Consider the following 16,960-nt stretch of genomic DNA (forward strand, 5'->3'; position numbering starts at 1 on the left):
GTATGATTTCATTTATCTTTGCATTCAGTATCCTCATGCATCACATTTCATTACTGTGAATTAATGCAGAGCATTTGTCGAGGGCCTTTTGCTTCTAATTTGGCAAGAAAATTTTATTCAAATGCATTTTGTGTTTGCACTGCACAACCATCTTGCTTTCTCTCTGAATGACAATGGCAAAATCCAAACTGTGTGAGGGTGTGCATGCATGTGTTTGCACAAGAGAAGGAGGGATACATGGTGTGTTTTTGTAACCCTCATGCTCTCAGATTACCTGCACGTTCAATACTGCCAGGGCAGGGGAAAGGAAACGGGGACGTGATGAGTAATGATACAACACACATGCACACTTATTCATCCACAGACTAGCCAACATGCTCCACAGAGCCTCCAGCTCTTTCTAGCACTGACTTACCTCAGGACAGTAAGAGAGGCTGTCTGAAGATCTCTCAGCATAGACTTTGGTCTAACTTGCATCTCCTGACTTTTGCAGGCCACCTTTCTGTCTTCATGGCCATGGTCTTCTCAGCAGAGCAGGTGGCTTGTGTGTGCGAAGTCCTTCTGCAGAGTGGCTGCATGGACCGTCTCTCGGGTTTCCTGCGCACTCTTCCTCCTCCCTCCTCCTCTTCCTCCTGCCTTGGGGAGTTGGAGAGCGTGCTGAAGGCTCAGGCGGCGGTGGCCTTCCACCAGGGCCGGTTCTCTGACCTCTACACCCTGCTGGAGGGCTTCCCCTTCTCCCCACGCAGCCACCCGCTCCTGCAGCAGCTGTGGCTGCAGGCCCACTACACGGAGGCGGAGAGACAGAGAGGACGACCACTGGGGGCTGTGGGGAAATACAGGGTCAGAAGAAAGTTCCCACTACCACACACCATCTGGGATGGAGAGGAGACCAGCTACTGCTTCAAGGTAGGCAGGACTGTGCTCCCCAAGCTTGAGTTAGCCTTATGCCATGCACTGCATGGATGAAGGAGACTTGAGGTAAATGTGTATAGACTTTAAAAAGACCCATAATTAATTTTGTTTAGCAGTGAACACATTATGATAACAAAGGAGGATGGAAAGCAATACAGTTACAGCAACACAGTCAGTTTTAATCAGTTGTAGCTCCGCACAACTAAACACCAAGTTTGACCAAAAAGTTTAGAAACAACAGAAAAACTGGTGAAATATTCACACTACGTTTATTTCTTCGAGCCAAAGGATGACAAGCACATGAAAGGGCATCAACACCATTTGGTTACACGGGAGATAGTGTTAATTGAGTTATCCTGATTTTCACGTGTAAGTCGTCCTTGTATTTGAGTAGCTGACAATGACTTGATTTACAACTCGTAACAGGAAAAATCACGGACTATACTCCGGGACTGGTACTACCATAAACCTTATCCTTCCACCCGGGAGAAGCGGGAGCTTGCAGCAGCTACCGGCCTGACGGCCATACAGGTCAGCAACTGGTTCAAGAACCGACGGCAGAGGGACCGAGCAACTAACGGGTCAGTAAGGAGCAACATGTCGCCCCTACACTATCCTTAATACACTGCTACTCACCAAGTAACGCTACGTTAATCATTGGACACGAAATATTGATTTGAAATAACTTTCTTACAAGCTAAAGTAACTGATAACTTCCGCAAAAATAGCTCAACTGGACTGCAACCATAGCAACGTCCATAGCAACAACTCCTTGCCGTTAAAGGTCCATACCGGTTTCATTGCTTGTTTTAGACTATCTATCATTGCATGTTTTAGACTATCTACTACACTACACGCATACTTTACATTACTACCGACCATTTGCCAAAGCATACAATACGTTTTTAGATATTTGAATACGTTGTCATACCTCCCAGGTGGCCATTCGTTTCCAGGTAGCCTATGCAAACCATAATAGAGTGAAACCATGAAGAAGTCATCCTTATACTATCACTATGATAACTTCTGGTGAGGGAATTAAACTAAACCTCCTGGAACCCCTTCAGGGACCCCTCGTAATCCAGGGACCGTACTTTTGGAACCACTGATTTAAAGGATCAATCTTGGTTTTCATGACATAGTACTAGTTCTTCAGCTTCAGATTAGTCTGACGACTAGGTGAAAATGGAAAGCATGGTCTGTTTCTCTTGTTAATGCCACATGAACATCAGAAAAATGTAGCAACTGAAATGTCTAAAATGTATGTATTTAATATATTTGTATAGTATATACTGTTTGTGAGGCAATTACTAGAGAAGCAAACCTTTCCAGATTCACCTATAGATTCACAATAGATTCACAACAAGACAAAATGAAGATTACATACAAGAAGCACACACATACACACAGTCTTACTTATGTCACTTTTGGGGTATTTACATAGACTTACATTCATTTCCTGGAGACTTACCCTAACCACAACCATAACCACTACTTGCCTAAACCTAACTCTTACCCTAATCTTAACCACTGAACCAAAATCTGCTTTTTACCAATTGGGGACATGGCTTTTGTCCCCAATTGCAAACGCTGTCCCCAATCAACTGGTCTTAAGTCTGGTTTGTATCCCTGAAAGTGACTTAAGTCATACCCACACACACACAAACAGAGTGTGTAGGCCTTTATTCAGTTTTTACATAGAATAACAGCACCCTCTTTTGGTTAAATAAAAACATTTTTTGATGGCGTCAGTTTCCAGATGCCTGGCTCTGGAGGAACCCCGGCAGAAGCCTACCCCTCCTCTGACCATGACCTTTCACCTCCAGGCAGCCCTCACCCCCTCTACTGCTGCCCTCCGCTCCCACCGCTGTCTCACTCACCGCCACCCTTAAGCCACATGTCAGCCGGATTCCTCTGAGTCATCCAATGTCCAATCTGCGGCTTATATTACCCGGTTGTTTCTTATTGATTAGTCCGACATTTTAGATGTTTAGTTCTGCTACTTCTGTGAATGTAAAGCGTATCTTCCTGTGTCAATAAATTTTATTAACAAACATGGCTTCTTATCAGACACGGTCATGACTGAAACATGTAAGACATATCGATAAACTGTAAAAGACGAAAATTAAAAGTGGGCGCCATGAATGAATGTAACATACATAGATGTCCTGTGGGCTGGATTTCCATCGTCACTCATTACACACAATATGACACCAAGACATTCGTTCTGATTCGTTTGTCTTCACTTTGTTAATAGAGGACAGAGGAAATAAGATGGGGACGTTATTTAAGACAATTAGGATGTTCCCATATGTACATAGTAGGTTACAGTATGTCTAGTTACAGCATTTTTCAGTGTGTTTTTCCATCATTGCATCATTTAACCGGCCACCTATGGGGATTCAGATCGAAACTGAATAAAACCACTTTATTGCAGACCCTTTACTACACCTTATACACGGTGTAAAAGAACATTCATCGGATCTCGCTGTATCTAATAACAGCATCAACCTGACAAAAAATGTGCAGCATAAAACATACTGATGACTAACAGCAGGGTGTAAGGCCAAGAGGATCCTCAGTCAAGTGAAGGTGAAGAGAGAATACACACAGTCATTCACTCTTTCCTCCACCTGCCAGGCTTTGTTGCTCTATGAACAATGTTCACATCTTGGCTCAGAGAACTTATTGCATTAAATCATGAGTGAATGCAAAGTCCATATCCATCACATCCATGACATTACAGTGCTCCACAATCATATTAATGGGGTAAAGAAGGGATAAGGCTGAGATTTTTCACAAGAATGAAGCAAAACTATTCATTAGAGTGCTTTTGAATTCACAGAGATGATTTTCCCAGCTGTTCATCATGTAAAAGGTAACGTGAACGAGGCTGTTTTCATCAGCCAGCATTAACTTTTAAATTAAGACTATTTGTATGCATCACAATGCATGGCTATAAGTTGGGACAGAGGCCTTAAGTTCATCCATCAGATGAAACCGAGGAGATTAGAGAGTCCAGTAGTGCAAGTCTTTGGCAGAGTTTATCTGGTATTTCAGTATACTGATCTAGATCAGTCTAGTTCATTTTGCCAGGTTCTTCTCTCGTGTTTTTGGTTCCAGTCCACTCCAGTCTGTATGAACCTGGAACCTGAGGCTCTGGGTTATGATCATTTTCTCCAAACCCCCACTTGTCACCAGTGTGATGAACACCACCTGCACTCCAGCAGTGGGTCCAGCTGAGCAGCGGTCCCCAGGTGACTGAATGGGCCTGGACCACCAACACATGTGTCAGTGTTTGTGTTTTGGGTTCAGAAGCCCAGGTATTCTGCCAGGAAGACAGCCAGGATCTTGGTGAGGTTCTCCACTGTGGGTCGGTGCATGTTCTCCTCTGTGTCATCCAGCGTATGCCAAAACTGGGGGAAGGGCGTAGCGATGACATGTAGCACAGGGACACCTGTGTGTGAGACCGAGGGAGAGAGAGTAAGAAAGTGATGATACACAGAATAGGTAACGCACCGGTGGCCAATTCCAGATACCCTTAGCCAATTCAGAACACACTCTTTGATGCAGTTGCCAGCAAAGATTTTTGAGTTTTCTGACAAAAGGCAAGTGATGTGAAATCATACATTTGAAAAGCTAAAATCTAACTTTCAAATCAAAGAGTTGTGTGTCGGATTTGGCCAAAAGTGTCTGGAATTGACCACTGGTACCTTTTATATATACACATGTATATATATTCAGCAAAAATCAAGGTAGTAATGTGGCTCTCTCTGTGTGTGTGTGAGTGTCTCTTACCTTTATGAAGGAAGGGGATGTGATCGTCCTGCACAGGTCCGAGGTACACGTCCTTCCTGAAGTAGGTCTGCTCTGAGGGGTGAGACATCAACAGACCCTGCCGATGGAGTCTCTTCTCTGAGAATGAGCAGGGAAGGCAGAGTTAGGGCACATAACAGAGAGAGAGATTTAAATATTAGTGACAAAGCTTGACTCCCTTGCGGCAGTATTTACCTGCAGCAATCAGACGGTCGAACCAGCGAGCCGTGTTATCAAAGTGATTCACAATCAGAGGGTCAGGACCACCAAGCAGGTCTAAGAGCACAAAGAGGTCCTAGAGGAAAAGTAAAAGAGAGAAAATTGATCTCTGAACTCCATATACAGTCTGTCTCACACATCCTTGCACATGATTGTGACTGGAAATGACTGATGAGTCTATAAACAGAGTTTCCATTAAATTATGGCAATCATGGTATTGTTGCAGTGATGTAAAAGAAATGGGGAAAGATGCAGTTAGTGGTAAATTACAAGATTGCAAGACTCAGTTGGAGGAGCTGAGGTTGGAAGGCAAGGAACTAAATAGTGAGAGATTGTGACGAGATTTAAAAAAAAAATCGGCCTATACTAAATTCTATAGTTAAATGGTAGTAGGAGGATAAGCCCAGAAAGACACTACTAACCTGCTGTTATTGTTCACCAAGTTTAAAACAGGCTCATTTAGGTAGGCTGCTAAATTCAGCCTAGCCATACATAATTTGGATTGTTGTTTCTGGATCAGGATCTGACCACAACGGGACATGTAAGCCTATTTCTGTTCAGTTTCCTCACCACAGCCTGCAGCATGGTGGTTTGCTTGGAGCCTGGAGGGTGGGGGGTGTGTGCCATGCGGTCAGCCAGGTGACGGGAGCCGTACAGCGAGTCTGTGGCGGTCCACTCCTCAAATGACTCCTCCCCATCAAAAAACACTAGCTGAAGAGTCACTGGAGGTTTCTAGGGAGAAAAGGGGGAGAGGGGGGAAGAGAGGGAGAGAGAGATGTTTGTACAAGCGAATCAAATTAAGGTATTCACTACCCAAAAAACAGCAACTGAGGCCAGTTTCTTTCTCTGCAGTGTTGTCGCAGTGTGTGTGTGTGTGTGTGTGTGTGTGTGTGTGTGTATTCCTAGCTACCATAGATCACAGCCTCTGGAGAGATACTGCTATACACAGATGACTGCTGCATTCACAACAGGAGGCTGGAGTCAGCACTTTCTACCCTACGCTGCAGTGATACAGGCAGGGAGAAGAAATGAGAGTATTTGAAACAAAATGAGAGAAACTAATCTAGTCAGCATCTCCCCGCCTTCCCTCTCCCCTTTGCTCTTTGTCACTTCCAGAGAGAGGAGGAGGGAAGCAGATGACGGGGAGGGGATAGGGGAGAGGGTAAGTAAAAAATAGAAAGGAAACTAGAATGTGTCAGCATCTCCTCCAACTGCTCTTCTTATCTTGTGTTTCCATCCTTGCCTTAAAACCAATAACCGATGCTAATTGCCGATACAATCAGAGTTAAATCCATTATTAAAATCAAAATAGAGGAGGTATAACAACAAAATCACCCAGACACAAACCTGCTGTTTGAGCGATCTGAGCTGGGCGTCCAGAGCGGTGGCGAGCTCCAGGATCATAGCGCAGGGCACTGCCGAGTCACTGGCCCCCAGAAACACCTTTTCTGGGGCGCGGGGGTCCGGCGGCAGGGCCTTGGAGTCGTAGTGGCAGGTCAGCAGCAGCTTGCGGGGGGCCAAGGGGTCAAGGGTGGCAATGATGTTGGTGAAGGTGACCTGGCCACGAGGGGTCGCAGACTGGAAGGAGTCGAGGTCTACGGTCCAGCCAGCGGACAGCGAAGACAGCGTGGAGGAGATGTGCTGAGGTAGAGGAGAGAGGAGTGGATGAAGGAGGAGGGAAGGAAAATGTGTAAGAAACCATTAAAATGTTGAATAAACGTTTAAATGTTTACCCACGCAATAATTTCACTGGCGCACATACCTGCTGTACAGCCAGGCTGCCTTGTGTCCCGGGCAGCCTCTCTATCAGGATGCGCCTCAGGTGAGTCGCCCACAGCCGGGTCCCGTCCACCTGGGAGGCCAGGCGACGAATCTGAGCCGGGGAGCACTTACTGGGCTTGTGGGACAACTGGAGGGGCACACAAGAGCAGCGATGAAGACGTGGGTGAAGCAGGAGGAACAAATAGAAATAAAAAGGATGTGGTCTAAATTAGGTGGAGTAAAGTGGAATAAGAACATAGAGGATTAGAAGGATAGAATGAGGGTGAATGGACAAATTAACAACATCAAGAGCTGGGATCCCTGTTCAAGCTGGACACACGTGATCAGCACTCAACCTGCAAGGTTCAACTTGCTAAATAAACAGTGTCACTGATCTAGGCTGGTCACTTGACAGGTCCATCAAAAAGAAAGGGAAGAGCAGTAGTTGGGTAGGGGAAGAATGGTGGAGAAAAAGAACAAGTGCAGTGTTTTCAAAATGAGATATATCGCTGTTATTCCTAACTCACGGTTCAACTCTATCATCACTAACAAACTTGTTATCTCTGATTACAGTGAGGTCTTCTAGTATAAAGGTCCAGACAATGTAACACCCCAGGCTGTGGCTATAGTATTTCCAAGACACAGTGCTTGCTTTTGTCTCTCTCTGGGACAAAATTAATCCTTCGAAAGCAGCCAGATAAACTTTCTAATGAATTGTACTGCTGTGTTAACAAGACTATAATTTTGCGGTGTGTCTCTGATGTCCCTTACCCTGTCTTTGGCCAGGTCTACAGCAGGCATGCGGTTCACATGGCCGCTGCTCGTGTCGTTGGACAGGTAGACTCCCAGCACCACGGCCAGCACCAGAACACCGAGGAGACAGAGCAGCAGGACCCGTGCTCGGGGCATCCGCACCCGGTCACAGCCGGGAAACGAGCCGCTGCCGTTGCTCGTCTGTAGAGACTTGTACCGCCGACTGGATCTAGACATGACTGGGTGAACACACACACTGGGACCTGCACGATGGCGTCTCTCTCTCTCTCTTCCTCTCCGCTGACAAATGTCACCCTAAACAGCTACGTGTCAAAACTTGTGGCATGAAGAGTAGGAGGGAATTCACATAGGAAGCCGTAGAGTAAGCCCGCTCTGACTGAACTGTCACAGACCAGAGGAATCAGGCTGCTCTGCACCACCTTTGTTATAATATCCCATATTTGCAACGCCCTGCTCCTGTTTCAACATAATTGTCTATGCTATGGATTTAATAGCCTATCTTTTATGGTCAAGAACAGATCCCATTCTTCAAAGCGACTCTAGCAGCCCAATTACCTGGTGACATCACTGGCTTTAGGTTGCCTTGATAAAGTTAACTTAGCATTTTTTTTAATACAATCTACATGGAAATAGGAAGCTTAAAGCTATGAGCTCATTAATGCTAGTCATGTTGAACTCACTTTTAACCACAAGTAGCCTACAAAGGAGGAATACTGCAATAAATGGCTCAGTAACAAGCTCGCCAACTTGCCATAACATCGGCGGCACAGCAGTCGCTATAATGTGTAAATTTTACATCTCTTCGGGTCTAAGTAGCCTACTGGACATGTTAAAAGTCGGATGCCATGGTCAAATGGCGTAAGTCCCGGCCACCAGCTGCTGCCTTGGCTGCTGCTCGGCTGCTCTGCACACAACAAATGACTTCCGGGTTTCGTAGCAAAACGATGACGTACCAAGCGACACCTTTAAAGAGACAGCATCCATTAAGCGTCTATCTTGGCTTCTATTCATTTTTTTTTTACTTTATCGCAGATGTTTCCAAACTTTGTCATGTAAGGACCCGTGTCAAAAAAGACACGCTTTACACAACAGCCCCCATTTTGATAAGATTTTGTCCTAAGGAAATCTCCATCTGAGGAGATTTTTGATGACTGTCTGTGCTATTAGTAGGTGGGGAGAGTGGAGACATTTATATTAATTTACATGTTCTCCTTGTACTAACGTCGAGTTAATTAAATAAAATTGAAGTTAATCTACTCCTTGATTTGCCGGGGACCCCCTGAACCTCCTCATGTACCCCTGGTGGTGTCAGGAACCCGTTTTGGGAACAAAGTTTATGTGTATTTATTATTGTCATCTCGTCATAGTCATGTTTCTGTTGATAAAGGATTATCAGAATAGACCACACCAGGTTCAGTCTTAGGTAAATGTCAATTTGAAGTTCATAGTTGTCAACTGTCACAATTGAAAGCATGTGAATTTTATTACATGATGTGGGAAATTGTGGTCTGTGTGTAGACAATGTTATGAGGTCAATCCAAAACATTTTCCTCTTAACAAATGGAGTGACGAAAAGCTTCATATAAAGTATGTAAGTACACTGTAGCACTACAGATTACAATGTACTACTGCAGTTTTATGGCTATATCACTCCACAAAACAAAGCAGCATATTACATGACCTACTTTCCTATCCCGCCAGATTTTCGCGCGGGGACAAATCAAGGAGGTTCTATGAACGGAAAAGGAAACTGGCAACATAAACTGTTGTGATTGGTCAATGGCGGCCAGGCCTGTTTTACATCGCTGTTGATTGGTGTAAAACTCTGTCCATCCCTGCGTGCATTGGTAACGCCTTCCGTACAAATGCGACGTTAGCGGGTTTTTAGGTTATTCGCGCCCTGTAGTTTGCGACTGAACAGTGTTTAGACAGTGTTTAGACACTTCAACACGGTGGTAAAACTATAGCTGCCGAGCTGTTATTGCTTTCTGAGGAGACCAGTCACATCACACCCGGCCAGCATGCATGTGATCAAGCGAGGTGGGCTCATTTTTGTTGTTAAAGCACAAGCTATATTCAGGCTCATATTAGATTAGCATCAATGCTAGCTAACTGGTAATGTGGATCTGTAGCTAACTAGAAATATCAGCGGCTGATCTGCTGCCTCGTCCAGACAGTGTAGTTCAACACCGAAACCTGCACAGAAAGTTTTACATGCTAGAGTAACAACGAACCAGCGTTAGCCAGTGGGATAGTTTTGGCTAATAGCAACAGGAAATTAGGGAACTAACTAATGTTATCTTAACGTTACAGCTAGGTTCCAATTGTTTATCGGATTGATTAACTTTAGCTTAGTTAGCAAGCGAAACCTTGTCTTGCTACTCCGCTGGCTCGTCAAATAAATATGATTGAAAATGTCTTGACTTGTCTCTGACTCAATGTCTAGGGAGTTTTTGTTGACTCAAAGCTAAGTCAGTAAGAAAAGGGATGCTTAGTGGCCTGTTAGGTCAGATTTTGTCGTAACGTTAGTTGGCGCCAAAAGGCAATATACCTTTTGGTTCTTGTGTCAGTAGGGCCTTAGTGCTAGCTGTTAGCCTGGCTTTGTTGACCAGGAAGAGTAACATTAACCTGTTTTGGCTCTAAAACTACATTACATGGATCTGTCATCATCATTAAAGCTTTTTGAGACTGTTTCTGTTTTCATCACAACCACGTATTGTTAATGAAATGATGCCGACTGGCAACTTTTTTGAAAATGATGATTGGGTTGACAGAACTATTTATAGTATTCCCATGATGTCACATGCATTTCCCACCAATATGTTGCTTTACTACACACACAGCTGTGTCATTTGATTCTAATCACTTGTTAATTTCTTACAATCACTGTTATTTTCCTACCAAGATGGCCGTGTGGTGATTTAACAAATGCTATGAATTTTTTTTGTATTTCAGATGGACGCCAAGAGCGCGTCATGTTTGATAAAATCACCTCTCGCATTCAGAAGCTTTGCTATGGACTGAATTCTGACTTTGTGGATCCAACCCAGATTACGATGAAGGTGATCCAGGGATTGTACAGCGGGGTCACCACTGTTGAGCTAGACACGCTGGCAGCAGAGATTGCTGCCACTCTCACAACTAAGCATCCTGACTATGCCATTCTGGCTGCACGGATTGCTGTCTCTAACCTTCACAAAGAGACCAAGAAAGTGTTCAGCGACGTGATGGAGGATCTGTACAACTATGTGAACCCCTTAAATAAGCGCCACTCTCCCATGATCTCCAAGGAGACACTCGACATTGTCCTCGAGAACAAGGACCGCCTCAACTCGGCCATCATTTTTGATAGAGACTTCTCCTATAACTTCTTTGGCTTTAAGACGCTTGAGCGGTCTTACCTGTTGAAGATCAATGGCAAAATCGCCGAGAGACCTCAGCACATGCTTATGAGAGTGGCTGTTGGGATCCACAAAAGAGACATTGATGCAGCCATTGAGACGTACAACCTGCTTTCAGAGAAGTGGTTCACCCATGCATCACCTACACTGTTCAACGCTGGAACCAACAGGCCGCAGCTGTCCAGTTGCTTTTTGCTGGCCATGAAGGACGACAGCATTGAAGGCATTTACGACACACTGAAGCAGTGTGCCCTCATCTCCAAATCAGCTGGAGGTATCGGTGTGGCGGTCAGCTGCATCAGATCAACAGGGAGCTACATTGCTGGCACCAATGGCAACTCTAATGGCCTTGTCCCGATGCTGAGAGTGTACAACAACACGGCACGTTACGTCGACCAGGGTGGCAACAAGAGACCCGGGGCCTTTGCCATGTACCTGGAGCCATGGCATTTTGATGTGTTTGATTTCCTGGAGTTGAAGAAGAACACGGGGAAGGAGGAGCAGAGAGCCAGAGATCTGTTCTACGCCCTCTGGATCCCTGACCTCTTCATGAAGAGAGTGGAAAGCAACCAAGACTGGTCTCTGATGTGCCCCGACGACTGCCCCGGGCTGGATGAGTGCTGGGGGGAGGAGTTTGAGAAGCTCTACACCAAATATGAGAAGGAGGGCAGGGCCAAGCGTGTGGTGAAGGCTCAGCAGGTGTGGTACGCCATTATTGAGTCCCAGACAGAAACGGGTACACCGTACATGCTCTACAAAGACGCCTGCAATAGGAAGAGCAACCAGCAGAATCTAGGCACCATCAAATGCAGCAATCTCTGCACAGAAATCGTAGAGTACACCAGCCAAGATGAGGTGGCTGTGTGTAACCTGGCTTCCATCGCTCTCAACATGTATGTCACCTCTGAGAGGACTTTTGACTTTAAAAAGCTGGCATACGTAACCAAAGTCATTGTCAAGAACCTTAACAAGATCATCGAGATTAACTATTACCCTGTGCCTGAAGCCGATAAGTCCAACAAGCGTCACAGGCCAATCGGAATTGGTGTCCAAGGTTTGGCGGACGCCTTCATCCTGATGCGTTTCCCCTTTGAAAGCCCTGAGGCTCAGCTGCTCAACATTCAGATTTTTGAGACCATCTACTACGCCGCCCTGGAGTCCAGCTGTGAGCTGGCCGCTGAGCTCGGCCACTATGAAACCTACCCAGGCTCTCCCGTCAGCAAGGGAATCCTTCAGTACGACATGTGGGAGAAAACTCCCACGGACCTGTGGGACTGGAAGCTGCTGAAGGAGAAGATCGCCAAGCACGGTGTGAGGAACAGCCTGCTGCTGGCCCCGATGCCCACGGCCTCCACAGCCCAGATCCTGGGCAACAACGAGTCCGTTGAGGCGTACACCAGCAACATCTACACCCGCAGGGTGCTCTCCGGGGAGTTCCAGATCGTGAATCCTCACCTGCTGAAAGACCTGACAGAGAGGGGGCTGTGGAACGAGGAGATGAAGAACCAGCTGATCGCTCAGAATGGATCTATTCAGGTAAACAGCCACACCTAATCCCTCCGATTTAAAGGTCCCATATTAATGGATTTCAAAAGTGTCTATTTATAGAGATATATGATCAAGATGTTTAATGAAGACATTGTTAAAAAATTATTTTGTTTTAATGGTTAATTTATGCTTATCGCATTTTCAAAAATCTTCCTTAACTGACAGTTTCAGATGAACTCCAGTCAACGCATCACAACTGGACTTGGCCTTGATTTGCAAAACATCATGGATAACATTATACTTTTCCTGAGCCATAGTATGTCTGAAAAAGTGCTTTTTTCAGGCTTTGATTTTTATGTTTCATAGTAAGACATTTCTAACCATATTGTTTGACTTCAACAGGACATTGCTGAGGTCCCAGGTGATCTGAAGGAGCTGTATAAAACTGTGTGGGAAATCTCCCAGAAGACTGTCCTCAAGATGGCTGCAGACCGCGGGGCCTTCATCGACCAGAGCCAGTCCCTAAACATCCACATCGCAGAGCCAAACTACGGCAAACTGACCAGCATGCACTTCTTTGGTTGGAAGCAGGTAAGTGAAGGCCGCAGGACCATTCTGGAGGAGATGAGGAACTATGAATGCCAAAAGACACATTATAAATGCCCTTCTCCCTCTCACTACAGGGTCTGAAGACCGGCATGTACTACCTGCGGACCAAGCCTGCAGCCAACCCCATCCAGTTCACCTTGAACAAGGAGAAGCTGAAGGAGGCGCAGCCAGCCAAGACCTCAGAGGAAGAGATGAAGGAGCGTAACACGGCTGCCATGGTGTGTTCCCTGGAGAACAGGGACGAGTGTCTGATGTGTGGCTCTTAAACGTTCCCTCCCTCAACTTCCTCAGGCTGGAGTTTTTGGGTTAAAAATGTTTGTGTAAATGCACACGCTATGAGGAGTTGAACACGAAACTTTGGGATGACAGCCTGATAAGTGACTTCAAATCACAAACCTAAGCATTTTTCACGTATCATTCTTGGATGCACTGTCTCTGTGGAGCTGCTTCTCTGCATGTATGGAATTAATTGTATAACAAATTAACTGTTAGTTTTTTGTTAACTGTTATGTTAATCTATGGAACACAAAGTTAAATTAACTTCATAAAAGTGTATTTTATATATGTTGAGAAATAAAATTGCTTTATAATATGAAAAAATGAATGCTGTAACAGATTGTCCTTACTATTTTACAGTTATTAAAATATACCTTTTTAACTTGTTAGAGGCTCATTATATAAGGCAATAAAAGGGAGAGTTGCTCATTTTTAAGAATTTACATATTGTCAGCCAAAAAACAGGTGTCTGCAAAGTCAAAGTTTTTCAGATTTCAAGGGTCATGAAACCCAACACAAGACCATAGACGTTTTTAATTCAAGTAAGAAAGACATGAAAATTGAATTTGCAATTTTTCTGCAACAGCAGTGCCATGCAGCTCATCTACCTTAGTGTAAGCCAATAATTTAACATTTCTACAGCCTTGAAGCCACAGAACTGAGATGCCAAGATATAGAAAATATAGCTCCTCCATCGACAAGGAATTTGAAAGACTGACTAAAACTTTTACTCCCTGATGAGCATGAAATGTGCATATCTTCCCCTCCTGCAAGCTCATCATCTTCCAATTCGTTGGCTGTAAGATCACGGGTTAGGTGGCAGAATAAACTTGACTTCAGCCTGTATGGGGCAGTGGTGCCTGTTCAAGACAAACCGCTGTCCTGAAGGCTCGCCAGGACAAAACATAAGTGCTGAAAATCATTGGGAATCCTAGTTACTTTTTTACATGAGGAAAACCTGAGTATTCTAGAGAATTTTCTGTTAGGTTCGTTAAGGAAAAACAAAGCCACCATTCTGAAAGGTTTTTTTTTTTTTTTAATATATTTTCTTATAAAATAATGAAAACATAATTTACACTTTTTAAATGTACACTCATTGATACAACAACCCCAAGTAAAACAATGTTCAACCAAAAGTTATCGTCTATGCATTACGCACCCCTGCCACATGCAGAAAGCACTAACGCAAAGAAAAGAGGAAACATGAGGCCAGAAATAGAAAAACGATGCGGAATCATACAAATCAGCTTTGTACAGAGATCAGAAATCAAACAGCATACACAAATAAAAACAGTACCCTCTCGTCTTCACTATTTTGTTAAAAGTTTGCAAAAGTGGCCAATGTGTTCAAAAATAAATTATCAAAATATTTAACATCTAAAAAACAAACCTAGTCATACAATATTACCATTTACCTTATGCATTACTGTGTGATTTGTGCAAGTGCAACATCAATGCACTAAGCTATGTTCAACATGTATCATTGTGTATGCTATAAATAGCTTAATTATATGTATATAAAAACAAAATTCTTAAAAAAAACAACAACCTTGCCCCCTCCACATGCAAATAAACTCAACATTAAGACATTTGCAGATAGCAAAAATCACAGCTATATCTGCCAAGCTGTATGGTTCAATGAAAAACTTCCTACTTGAGGAATAACAGGAGTGTAAGACTGTTGTTGTGGAATATGTTGGTGTTTGGTTTGTCAGTCACAGCCTGACCCAAACCCTGAAACAAATATGTCCAAACCTGAAGTCAGCCAAAACTTTTTTTTTTTTTTTTTTTACAAGCCCCTGAATTTGAGAATCATTTCCAAATGAGAGACTGTATTTTTTCAACAATATTTTTGAACTCAAAGAGAGAAGGTCCGTTTGGGTTCCATCGGGTTCAGGCATAAAGATAACTGGTATCATTGCAGCTGAATCGTGACGCCCCAAACTGAGACTGGACCCCTGGCTGCTGGAGGGCGAGGAGGTGCGGGACACAGATACAGTGTTTTTACAATGGGCTGTGATGTATAAATATCAGAACTGAGGGAAACACAAGGATGAAGAGGAGCAGAAACAGATGGCAGTTTTTTTTCCGTGCGCCGGTGCAGTCTGTGTCCAGCCCACGGTCAGAATATGACGCTTGAGCCGTCTCGGTAAAACAAAAAGCATGTAAAGATGGTAGAGTGTCAATAACAGTATTCTGAGGAACCTGAGTGAACTGGCAAGGTGGAAAAATTACAAACAGTTCCAGTTAGGACCAGGGAAGGCGCCTGGTGAGAGGGGATTCACTGCTGTACAGGGAAGGCGGGGGGGGGGGGGGGGGAATGATCGTTTAGTACAGTCTGATCAGCAATATCCATATTGAAACGGGAAGTTACACGCGGAATCAGAGACATCCTCACAGATATACAACTTACTTCCGTTCAGTACCAGCTTTCGATTTCCAAAAACCACAGACACACAAACACACACACACACTTCTGTATGAAAAATAGATATAGTAGAGAATATCATCAAGCAAGCTAGCAGTATAAATAGTGTCTTTTGTGTTCATTTAGGTTATCACAGAGTAGGACTTAGGAAATATTACAGGGAAACATCCTTCCACACGCTCAGACAGACAAACACACACAACCAGCACATTGGTTCTGATATGAAGGAGGAGCTACAGTGTTGTAGAGTGACTTCCATGTACAGTAAATGTATATTTTCTAAATATGCACAAATTACTGGTGACTTAGGAGACGTTCTTAAAAGCTTAATTTCAATTAGTATGCATAAAAAAAGACTGTATTAAATATTAGAATTCATTATTTCAAAGACGTACTGAGATAACAACAACGAAGGTAAAATAATGATCCAGTACATTTAGATTTGAGATGACACGACACTTGATGAAAAGTAAAACAACAACGCACTACATTTGAGATATGATACTGTTATATCACTGAGTTCTCTGACATCGATGATCCACCGTCCCGCTAAACAAGTTGATGGCTTGTTTCACATCTATGGGCCAAAAAGTTTATCCGTGTAAACTGAGGGGGAAAAAAAACTCACGGCCCATAAGTTTCATATTACAGTAAAACTAGTTTGTTCGTATCTAAAAGCGTCCTGTACCAGACCGTCGCATTCTCGCTCTCTCACACACACACACACCAAACGGTAATAAAATGCATCTTGTCCCGCGCACACTCTCCATGTTGTGCGATAATGCAGTTGCCTCTGAGTGTTTGCTGTACCCTTCACCTCGGTCAGTTACACACACACACCTCTTTAGTACGACTGTTATAGAATATCAGTACAATATAGATAATATTGATATATGAGAGTTGTACCACACAGGCATATGACTACAGTACCATGTCTTTAGAGCTTGAAGATCCTTTACTCCTAGTGCACTCTGGGAGATGCAGTCTTTTATGAGTCTTTTTTTTCTTTTTGGCTGATTCGCTTCAGGAACAGTATTAGGCCTCTCCAGGTGATGTAGTGTTCATTACTACAGTCAAATCTCCTCTCCTACTAGCTTCTCTGGCATAGTAGCATACAGTATATATATATATATATATATACACACACACATATATATATATATATACACACACACATATATATATATATATATATATATATATATATATATATATAATATATTATATATATATATATATATATATATATATATATATATATATATATATATATATA

The 16,960-nt window shown here is 43.6% G+C and overlaps 3 protein-coding genes across 3 annotated transcripts; 2 read left to right on the forward strand and 1 right to left on the reverse strand.

Moving 5' to 3' along the window:
* The first annotated feature begins 373 nt into the window (after positions 1-373).
* Positions 374-2,893, forward strand: six9 (SIX homeobox 9). Its single transcript, XM_071512571.1, has 3 exons — positions 374-906; positions 1,339-1,493; positions 2,665-2,893. Exons 1-3 carry the CDS (start codon positions 511-513, stop codon positions 2,828-2,830), a joined length of 717 nt encoding a protein of 238 aa, XP_071368672.1. The 5' UTR covers positions 374-510; the 3' UTR covers positions 2,831-2,893.
* Positions 2,894-4,207: 1,314 nt separating this feature from the next.
* Positions 4,208-8,337, reverse strand: qpctla (glutaminyl-peptide cyclotransferase-like a). Its single transcript, XM_071512570.1, has 7 exons — positions 7,480-8,337; positions 6,710-6,856; positions 6,295-6,588; positions 5,518-5,679; positions 4,924-5,023; positions 4,711-4,827; positions 4,208-4,369 (listed from the first exon to the last, which is right to left on the reverse strand). Exons 1-7 carry the CDS (start codon positions 7,696-7,698, stop codon positions 4,224-4,226), a joined length of 1,185 nt encoding a protein of 394 aa, XP_071368671.1. The 5' UTR covers positions 7,699-8,337; the 3' UTR covers positions 4,208-4,223.
* Positions 8,338-9,382: 1,045 nt separating this feature from the next.
* On the forward strand, positions 9,383-13,598 carry LOC139638438 (ribonucleoside-diphosphate reductase large subunit). The gene is made up of 4 exons (XM_071512577.1): positions 9,383-9,522; positions 10,438-12,419; positions 12,774-12,962; positions 13,055-13,598. The coding sequence occupies exons 1-4, from the start codon at positions 9,504-9,506 to the stop codon at positions 13,244-13,246; spliced, it is 2,382 nt and encodes a 793-aa protein (XP_071368678.1). The 5' UTR covers positions 9,383-9,503; the 3' UTR covers positions 13,247-13,598.
* The last annotated feature ends 3,362 nt before the right edge of the window (positions 13,599-16,960 follow it).

This window comes from Centroberyx affinis, unplaced genomic scaffold (assembly GCF_046629955.1).
Source record: "Centroberyx affinis isolate AG114_WGS23_722 - 3 ecotype Tasmania unplaced genomic scaffold, CSIRO-AGI_Caff_v1 ptg006358l_1, whole genome shotgun sequence".
NCBI classification, from domain to species: Eukaryota; Metazoa; Chordata; class Actinopteri; order Beryciformes; family Berycidae; genus Centroberyx; species Centroberyx affinis.

Excerpts from the sequence above, each read along its gene's own strand:
- six9 (XM_071512571.1), top strand. The coding sequence starts at position 511 with ATGGCCATGGTCTTCTCAGCAGAGCAGGTGGCTTGTGTGTGCGAAGTC. Across the intron at positions 907-1,338 it reads AGACCAGCTACTGCTTCAAG|GAAAAATCACGGACTATACT; the intron begins GTAGGCAGGACT and ends AACTCGTAACAG. Across the intron at positions 1,494-2,664 it reads AGGGACCGAGCAACTAACGG|TTTCCAGATGCCTGGCTCTG; the intron begins GTCAGTAAGGAG and ends TGATGGCGTCAG.
- qpctla (XM_071512570.1), bottom strand. The coding sequence starts at position 7,698 with ATGTCTAGATCCAGTCGGCGGTACAAGTCTCTACAGACGAGCAACGGC. Across the intron at positions 6,857-7,479 it reads TAGACCTGGCCAAAGACAGG|TTGTCCCACAAGCCCAGTAA; the intron begins GTAAGGGACATC and ends GTGCCCCTCCAG. Across the intron at positions 4,370-4,710 it reads CATCCCCTTCCTTCATAAAG|GTGTCCCTGTGCTACATGTC; the intron begins GTAAGAGACACT and ends TCTCACACACAG.
- LOC139638438 (XM_071512577.1), top strand. Across the intron at positions 12,420-12,773 it reads CTCAGAATGGATCTATTCAG|GACATTGCTGAGGTCCCAGG; the intron begins GTAAACAGCCAC and ends TGACTTCAACAG. Across the intron at positions 12,963-13,054 it reads ACTTCTTTGGTTGGAAGCAG|GGTCTGAAGACCGGCATGTA; the intron begins GTAAGTGAAGGC and ends CTCTCACTACAG.